The 10,484-nt window shown below is 32.7% G+C and overlaps 1 protein-coding gene across 1 annotated transcript; it reads left to right on the top strand.

Annotated features, from left to right (window-relative positions):
- The first annotated feature begins 5,724 nt into the window (after positions 1-5,724).
- On the top strand, positions 5,725-10,280 carry LOC115874090. The gene is made up of 2 exons (XM_030889155.1): positions 5,725-5,818; positions 9,501-10,280. The coding sequence occupies exons 1-2, from the start codon at positions 5,725-5,727 to the stop codon at positions 10,214-10,216; spliced, it is 810 nt and encodes a 269-aa protein (XP_030745015.1). The 3' UTR covers positions 10,217-10,280.
- The last annotated feature ends 204 nt before the right edge of the window (positions 10,281-10,484 follow it).

Genomic DNA, 10,484 nt, shown 5'->3' with positions numbered 1-10,484 from the left:
AAAAAAGTTTACCCCGAGCCGGTATTGAACTCTGGACCTCTCGCTTTATAGGCTGAACGTTTTCGCGCCGCGCTATAGAGACTTGCCCGATTTATATAATATAAAAAATATAAATAACGCCCGTCGGCAGCCAGACGACCTGCCCGCTGTTCCAGAGAGCAGAGTAAAAGTTATATCAAAGAGCCACCTTTCTTAAAATATTTGTTTTCCAGACGTTGCTAGCTCTCGTACTATAAAATGAAGTACCAGGTAATTGGTTATATTTTGCATCCCCAACTAACACAATTATTTGTAAAGTTATCAAAAAACTTTAAATATGAAAGTTGCAGGCTTTTTGATGAAGTTTAATTTTATATGAGTATAAAAAATAAGCATTGTAAAACTGCCAATAAAATAAAAAGTTTTTTTTTTTTTAATGAAACTGTATACTATACGTTATTCTCGTAGGAACATTTCCAAAAAATAATGATAAAAAGCTTACAACTTTCGTATTCAAAGTTTTTGATAGTTTTTCAAATTAGTGATATAGGTGGGGGTGCAAAATATAACTCATCACACAGAACTTATTTCATTTTATATGATATAATATAATAATTAAAAGTACATTCGAGATTTAAATGTTTGTTTTTTAAAACTAAATTTTTGATTAAAAAAATGTTGAATATAAATAGTTCTATATAGTTCCATATAAATATAAATTGTTGTTATAGTTCCATATAGATATAAATTAAAGGTTTTTATTTAATATGTTCTGAAAATAGTCTATTAATGGCATACGAGCACCAATCCCTTCTTGTCCTACCAAATTATTTACGTTTTCATTTTCTGGGTCTTCGTCTATATTGCCCTCAAATAATTCTTCTTTCTGGTCGACCGATATATTGTGAAGCACAGCGCAAGCCACAATAACCATTTGGGCAAATTCGGTTTTGCATCTAATGCCAGTAGATAAAATTGCAAATCGTCTTTTCCAAACTCCAAAGAGACGCTCTACTGTGTTGCGAGTTCTTATTTGTGCTTCATTATATAAGTGTTCTACCTCATTATGGGGTTCATCTAATAGGGTGAGTACATAGGGTTTTAAAGCGTAGCCTCGGTCAGCCAGTAAAACCCCGTTCCCCATCTCCCCATTTTGGAATCGCCTTTTAATAGCTGAATTGTCAAATATGTGGCTGTCGTTGGCCGACCCTGGCCAACGACTTACCAAATCTATAATTTTTAATTTGGCGCTACATACTATTTGATAATTCAAACTAAAAAAACCTTTGCGGTTGCGGTAGACTGCATTGTCACCTCCAGGAGACAGAATTTTGATATGGGTGCAATCCATTGCTCCTATTATTCTAGGAAAACGGGATATCATGAAGAAATCCCGTTGTGCTTCCCTTTGCTCTTCCTCTGTTCGAGGAAGATACACGTACTGTGGGAATATACCGCACAGAGCAGTAACTACTTGTTTTATAATTCGGCCTGTAGTAGTTTTATGAATACCAACAAAATCTCCTATGGCGATATAGAAATCGCCTGTTGCCAAAAAACGCAGCGTAAGAAGAACTTTATCCAAGGAACTAAGAGCACGACTTAAGTTCCTGAAATAGAACAGTATTTATTAATATTAAAATATATTTGGGACTCACACATTAGAATAGCATTAATTTGCTAACCTTCGCCATTGCACTGCCGTGGATTATTCTTTTTTTCTCTCCCGATTTAAATATTTTTCTTATGATTATGTTTTTTGGTATATATATGTAGACTTTTTTATTTTTATTTATTTTATTTTATTAAATTTGACACTTCAATAATATTTTTATTAAATTTGACACTTCAATAATATCTAAGTAAAACAAAAATATTATTGAATAATTATTATTAAAAATCCAATGAAATATTAAAACAAACTGTATTGAGTGACTAGACGAAATATATTGATTTCTTTTAGTTTTAAATTAGGTACAAACGTGAAGCTAATAATAAATAACTCGGCTGTCCCAAGGAGAAACCCATTGCAGTATATCCATTTTTTTGTAAATACCGTATGATCGAGAAAAAACGGCGTCCAGTTGGCTGGATAGAAAGCTAAAAAGTAAATTTATTTTTCTTTTTAAGAAACTAAGACGCTATCTACAAAAATGTTGTCAAGTTCCTCCACTGGATTAAAAAGCTTCATAAAGACTCAAAAAAAAATTAATAAAACCACAAGATTAACAAGATCACTGGACATTTCTAATAGTCTATTCATTCCGTGACATTTTTATCATGATCTATCTATTGCAATCGTAACAAATTATATTTGCAGCAAAATAACGAAGATACATACTAAAAAAACAGTATCTTAAATGTGATCGGTATAACAAAGAAACTTTTACTCTTAATTTCTCACAAAAACATTTTTATCATATACAGTGTTCTTCCCTGGGACAGCAGAGCTATGTGAGAAACACCCATGTGATGAAAACAAATTTATTTATTGACCATTATATACTACCAATATATATCGTATGATCGAAAATAAACGGCGTCCAGTTGGCTTGTAAATGACGATTGATAATATTCCCAATATAAATTTACATATACAAAATGGAAATGATCTTTATTTCAAAGCCATCACTGACGCCGTTTTTTTTTCGATCATATTGTAAAAAGTAAAGTTTGTATTTGAACCATCCCTTCTAAAGTGAATTGAGAAAAATAATAAAACTTTACAATTAAAAATATAATACTTACCATTCAGTTCGATTGCGAAGATCTTCCTCAATCAAACTTAAAATGTATATAACGGTTGGTTTTGAAAACCGAAACCGATCGAAAAAATCTTTGTCATTCCAATAATTAAAGTGGTCTCGGTCTTATATTATATTGTCTGTTTGGGTATAATTCCTCAACTAAATTAATTAGCTCCTCTTCTGAGTCATATAAAAAGTCAAACAAATCCGTAGTCTAAAAATTTGAGTAGAGATTTGATAGGTAATTATTGTAAATTGATGGTTTATTAACCAAGTAGTAGGTATAAGACAAAATAATATAGTCTACCAGATTCTTTGTTTAATTCAAGTATATTGCTCATATAAGGAGAAAGCGCATTAAGGCGGTCGCGGTGCCGTCTCTTCTCGATCAGAGAATCGACGATCTATCCTATAACTACCGAACCGATTGATTATGTTGAAACTCTAGAAAATATATATAATAAGGCTCCAGATCGCCGTGCTACGAGACCGCGCCCATCTAATGCGTTTCCGCCATTATAGAGTAAAATTTGTGAAAAAAAATTGAAAAAACATTTGTTAAGTACGTATATAATATTTTACGCCCTTGCGATTGCATAATACTATATATAAAGAATAATTTATTAAATTTATACTTACCCTGTGAGAATATTCCACTATGATTCCACTAATATAACACAAACTTAGTATTTTTTATAATGATCAAATACAAATAAAAATAATTAAATGTCAAATAAAATCAATCCATTTAATTCGCCATTAATAAAACTATTTATTGCAGATCATAGTTTGTAGTCCATTTAACGAACCACTTTAAATCACGTCACAATGTGGACGAAAATTGCATATAATCGCGCTTGGTGTTACTCATAATGTAATTTAAAGTGGTTCATAAAATACATCTTTTCTTTCAAGAAAATCTAATGGCTCTTAAAACATTTCGTTATTTTAGGATGACAATGATAACAATTATTAGTGAGGAAGTTAACTCGGAAAATACAGGGAACAGTGCCAAAGTCTCGGAGGTAGTGGTAGACGAAGACCATGATTACACATCAAAAAGTTTGTCATCGGTAAGTTCATAGGTACATGATTTGCATTCTAGTCAATGTCTTCAGAAAGCTAAAAAGTAAAATTATTTTTCTTTTTAAGAAACTAAGACGCTATCTACAAAAATGTTGTCAAGTTCCTCCACTGGATTAAAAAGCTTCATAAAGACTCAAAAAAAAATTAATAAAACCACAAGATTAACAAGATCACTGGACATTTCTAATAGTCTATTCATTCCGTGGATCAGCGAAATGAAATTTTGAATAATTACTACACAGAAAAAATAAATTATTTAAAAAAAACTTGAAATGAAGAAAAAAACTTTATCAGTATTAACTGAAATTAAAACTATTTTGAAAAATACTCATAGTTCCAACTAAGATAATACAATTTTTTTTATGTTTTTTTTGGATGTTTATTTTATAGAGACTATTTTCAGGTTAATTATCCCAGATATTGCCACCGTTCTTTTAAAAGACACATTACAGGTTTCCTATTTACTGAAACACCACTATTTAATCATTGATGGCGCCACTAGTATGATTTAAGCAGTAATAATCAGTTCGTGTTTTAACCGTCCGTTTTCGTGATTTCGATCAACTTTAGTGAAAAATTGATTTTATATTTGCTATAATAAATTGTGATATGACATGGATACTAGAAGGTATGTACAATTTGTCCTGTTTTACTTCTAATTGCAAAATATGTTTTCAAAGCTGACAAAAATAGGTATAAATTAAATGTAGAAATAGGAGTGGGGTTATAATAAATGACGCCAAACAAATTGTACGCCTAATAACTCGCCTGTTCTTTTAAAAGAACAGTGGCAAAATCAACTCTATTCGACTATTTTTTCTATTAGGTACTGGAATAAGCCTCTGACGTTACATGAATTACTAGAGGAAGTTGAGGCTTTAGATAAAGACCGACACAATAATATCATCATATTTCCTCCAGAGAACGGAAATGACGATAACACCGATGAGGACTATGGGGACGAAGAGAACGTGCAAATGTGTAATCTTCCAGGGCGTCAGTTACGTGCCGAAGCTGAAGTTTCGCAGGACGATACCGGAGAAGCTAGTGTCTCTGTAATAACAGACACTTCGGATATAGTGAAGATGACTTGCCATTCTCCACTTTTGGGTCAAGGATTATTGGAAGCAGAGTCCTAAAGAAAACACGAACTTATAAATGGGATAATAAAGATATCGACTGCGATATGCCTTCTTTCCTTCCAACATACGGACCAAGACAGCTCTACACTCCTCTTGATGCCTATTTTTGATAATGAAGTCATCGGGATGCTGGTAAAGTACTCAAATATGTATGCTAGTAGTATACATAACCGTACTGGAGATATTACTGACGACGAGATTCGCTGTTTTTTGGGTGTTTTGCTACTCAGTGGCTATGCTTCCCACCCAAGAAGGTCGATGTATTGGGAAAATTCTCGAGACACTAATAGTATCTTGGTTTGTGAAGCGATATCTAGAAATAGGTTTAATTTTATAATGCAAAATATTCATTGTTGTAATAATGCTGACTTACCCGCTAATATTAAATTTGCCAAACTACCACCTCTTTTTGATGTCCTCAGTAAAAAATTTATAGATATGTCACCATGTGAAGAGTCGCACAGCGTCGATGAATCGATGGTACCCTATTTTGGGTATCATGGTTCGAAACAATTTATCAAAAGAAAACCAATTAAATGGGCTATAAATTGTGGGTGGGAACAACTGTTGCAGGGTATATTGAATGGTTTGAACCCTATCAGGGTTCAACCACCGTTCTTTCGGGTAGGTATAAAGATCTTGGCCTAGGTGTAACAGTGGTGCTAGAATTTGCAGAAGTACTTCAAAAAAAGTACACTAAGGCTGTCCCTTTTCATTTATTTTTCGATAACTTTTTTACATCCCTTCATTTACTCGAAGAGCTCAAAAATATGGGTCTGAAAGGTACGGGCACAGTAAAAGAAAATCGCGACGCTAAAGACCCTCCTTTATCTCACTCCTCAGTGTTGAAGAAAAAGGAAAGCGGTACATTAGAATTTGTATCTTCTGATACGAATTCTATAATTTTATGCAAGTGGTGTGATAATAGCGTGGTAACTATTGCTTCAAATCACACCAAAATAATGTCCACCCTCCCAGTAAAAAGATTTTCCCAGAAAGAGAAAAAACGATTTACGTACCGCAACCACATGTAATAAAAAAGTATAATGAAAACATGGGTGAGGTTGACAGATCGGATCAAAATATTAGCCTCTATCGAACTCAAATAAGAGGTAAAAAGTGGTATTTTCCACTAATATCTCACTGTCTAGACATGGCCCAACAAAATGCTTGGTAGATATATAGAATTGAAGGCGGAAAAAAGATCATCTAAGATTTAGACAATCAGTGGCAACTTCAATTTTGGAGACATATAAAAAAACAACAAAAAGAGGTCCTAGCCGTCAGTCCCCACATCTTCATGAAACATCTAGATATGATAGACTAGATCATTTGGTTGTGTATCAGAAAAAACAGACCTAATGTAATGTATGTCATAAAAATTGTAATTTTTTTGTCAAAAATGTTCCATTACTTTGCACCTTAAAAATTGCATTCTTAGCTATCATACGTTATAATTTTTTCGTTTAAAAATATATATGTAACATAATAAACCCTATCTTCAAAATTTGTTTGTTTTTCTTTCAAATAGTAATATTTTGCAACCTTTCTTTTAAAAGAACACCGGTTTTAGAAAAAACACAATGGTAAAATTTACCTAAAATATCAATTTTTGTTTATCCTTAGGACTAAAATTTAAAATCTGAATAAATTTTTCGAAAAATAAAGTTTTGGCAGTATCTGGGTTATGCAAATACGTTCAGTTTAGTTAACAGTTTTGTTTTTTATAAGTTTATTATAAAATAATTATTATTAAGCCAATGTGTTTTTTATTTATAGACTAATGTTGATTTTTTTACAAAATATATGATGTTATTGATGAAAACCGATTTTTTTTGTAATCTTTGGAATTTAGAATAAAATAGCTAATCAATTAAAACACCTTTCCAAATATTATTACATCATAATTTAATATATTATTACAAGTTACAAAAAAAAATAGGCTGCAAAATGAATGTTGATGATTTGTCGTTGTACATTTCTAGCAGCGAGTAGGTCAGCAGTAGCATACTCTCCATTTTCCTGTTGATCAATATGAAGAATTCCATAATCTAAATCAGCCTCATCTTCGGGTACTGGCAAGTCCACATTTCTTGAAATGCACATATTGTGCAATACACAACAGGCCTTAATTATGCGTCCTGCCATCTCTGGAGAGTAGTGCAGTACCCTATGTTTGAGTAAACATCGCCATCTATTTTTTAACACTCCATTACATCTCTCGATGATGCTTCTTGTCCTTTTAAAAACTATGTTGAACCTATCTTCAGGAGAGTACCTGGAATAGTATTCCTTAAAGATGTTAAGAGTCAAGAACGAAGGGGATAACCTGAAATGAAGGCTTGTAAAATAAAAAAATGGCGTTTTTTAATACCGACAGGTACCTGAATCTCCCAACACACTATGGTTTCTAGAAGCTAATTTTTTGGCCAAAATACATATTTTAGACCCACTGTATATGGACTTTTGTTGTAAGTGGAATGCAAGCAGATATACAAATGAAGAAGACCACATGCATATATTTTTGTTTAGTTTTAATTTTTATTCCTTATCAGCATTTATATTTAGACTATTCAGTTGTTTATTTTCGGAAGAGTTTTGGTGTATATTAAGTGATATATTTCAGTGGGATATAAAAACGGATTACTGTTATTTTTACACTTTATGGTATGTATTTTTAAGAAATCACTAACAATTGCACATAAGAATCAGCGTCCATTATTTTTTAATTAATTAAAAATAATGAGTTTAAGACAGAACATAAATAAAAAGTTAAAAGTTTAGTTTGACTTATAAAAAATTCTCCATGTTTCTCCATGCTAGATGTTATTGTAAAATTTGAAACAATCCTTTGTGAACATATCAAAGAAAAAATTGGCTGCTACTAGCTGCAACTTTTTTTTTAAATATTTTTTTTTCTCCTATGTATCGATTGAAAAAAATTGATATTTTGGAAAAATGGCTACAAGGGGCCAATAAAGTCGAGAAAAACGGATATGTTTCAAATTTTGTGAGACAGAAATTTCAGAATAATGAACAAGGACTATCAGGTACAATGAAAAAAAGATAAATCGCCTTTGTATAAATTTTGAAAGAAGATGGCAGGCGGCTTCGCGGCTTAAAGATTTATTTTTAAAACAAAATAAAGACTGGTTAAAGGAGGATTTTATCCTTGAGTTAAATGAACCCCTTCCATCCACATCATCTGCCGGCCGCCCACTATTACCTTTTTCGGAGCAATCTTCCAGAGCCCAGAGAAGAACGGCCTCAAAAGTTTCCGAGGAACATAGGCAGGATTGGGCTCTACTTGTGCAGGCTGCTTTGTAAATTTAGTTATCCTGCCGATATACTTAACCTACTTCGTGTACCTGACTAACTACGAGGAGGAAGAGCAAGAAGAAAAAATGCAAAAAGAAGAAGAGCAAGAAGATATTTCTAAAGAAGATTGTTTTGAACAGCAGTAATTTGATGATTGATCAAATTTCTTTTTTGGAACTAGATACAGAAGATGCTTCATAGGTAAAAGTTAATCGCACGTTGAATGAGAAGATTAAAAATAACTTCATTTTAAGGTTATGTTACTTATTAACAATTTATATTCTGTTTTCCCAAAAGAAGTCAGAAACACGATTGCGTACATTTCTCGCGAGAATAGACGAACTGTTATTTTGTCTGCCTGTATGATTAGAAGAATCTGCAGTACCCATATTGGTGTCACAATTATCGTCACCGACATTTCCTTCTAAATCTCGTAGAATATTATGCAGTAGGCATGTAGTTTTTATAATCAGACAAGCATGTTGTTCATTTGTTTCAATAGCTTTGCCCAAAATACGCCACTTTGCAGTACTATATTCCAAAAGCGCATTCAACGCATTTTCGTGCACATTTTCATGCATCTAAATTTCTTGATGGAAAAGGTCGCATTATATTTGTTTTTAAAGGATATGCTTCGTCAACGATAAATACATATGGCAAAGAAGTTGCTGTGCCTGGTATTATGTCAGGGGGAGGTATATCTAATACACCGTTTTCCATCAGCTTATTGAAATTTGAATAGTGAAAAGTCCCTCCATCACTCTGTTTCCCTTTTCCTCCTACTTCAATAATAATAAACTTTTTATTTGCATCTGCCACTGCTTGCAGTATTATTGAAAAATATTGCTTATAATTATAAAATGTAGAGCCTGAATTAGCTGGGCATTTTATCCTACAGTGTTTGCCATCAATCGCCCCCAAGCGCATTGGGAATTGCCACAGCCTGTAATATTCATCTGCTATTTTTTTCAAGTCTTCTCTGGTTGGGTGTGGCATGTGTGAATTAACCAATTCCTGCCATATTGCTTCACATGTTGCATACACAATATTGGCGATAGTCGTTTTTCCCATACGAAAACTGAAAGCCAACGATCGAAATGACATCCCAGTAGCAAGAAATCTGAAAATAAGTTAAAATAATTAGACTGATTTATACTAAAGAATAAAAAAAATAACAATCTCATAAAAATATTCGAGTTTATTTATCAGTATATTTTTTTGTTTACAGAAGACACATTAAAAAAGCGATGGAAACATCTCAAAGATCAATTTAGGAAGGAGCTAAAGAAAAAACCAATTTTAAGATCAGGGGCTGAATCGGAAGCATGGCAGTCAACTTGGCAGTATTTTAATTTGATGAGTTTTATGAAAGATGAAGTCATCCCATCACCAACTACGGGTAATTTAGAGAGCAACAATCCATCAAATAGCCAAACCAATATCCAAGATTCTCAGGACAGTCAAGCTACTGAAGATGGTAATGAGTTGCTCGATTTGGATTCGGATACGCATTCTTCCGTGACATCTCCGCCGTCACAACCATCTTCCTCAACACCATCATTTTCTCTTTTGTCTAAGAGAAAACCTCACTTGAAAGACGATTTGCTTGAGATTGAAAGGAGAAAAAAACTCCAACTTATGGAGGAACGGTTATCTGACAGCCAAAATGAGGACAGCTTGAATAAGGACGAAGATTTTTTGTTTTTAAAAAGCATTTTACCTTCAATGAAAAAATTAACCCATATACAGAAGCTCCAGTTTCGCGGTAAAATAAATGATTGGCTAATAGAGACTCTTACCCAAAACGCGAGTCAGTTAATAATAATTATTACCCAAATCAGACCTTCTTCCATCAGCCAGGAACAAGTAATTTCTACCCACAAGGAGATACTATATAGATCAAAGTATGTAAACGTTAAGAATAAATCATTATTTCTGCATTAAAAGTTTCATTTATACTTACCGAAGAGTCACTATTAATTCTTCTGCTGGTGTTATTGAATCTGCTATATGAAAATTAGTACTGGTAAGTATCAAGCTAGTTTCAATTTTTTCCAATATATAATCAAAGGTTGAGAAATACATTCTTGTATACCGAAATTTGTGTTCATTCAATCTCAAAGTTTCAAACAGTGTATGAAATTCTCCAAATCTTTTTCTCTGTCTCACAATATCACTAGGACCTTCTCTAATAAGGTCAAATTTCAAAAAT

This window comes from Sitophilus oryzae, unplaced genomic scaffold (assembly GCF_002938485.1).
Source record: "Sitophilus oryzae breed Bouriz unplaced genomic scaffold, Soryzae_2.0 scaffold_1218_pilon_pilon, whole genome shotgun sequence".
In the NCBI taxonomy this organism is placed as follows: Eukaryota; Metazoa; Arthropoda; class Insecta; order Coleoptera; family Curculionidae; genus Sitophilus; species Sitophilus oryzae.
This window is presented reverse-complemented; position numbering and strand designations above follow the sequence as displayed.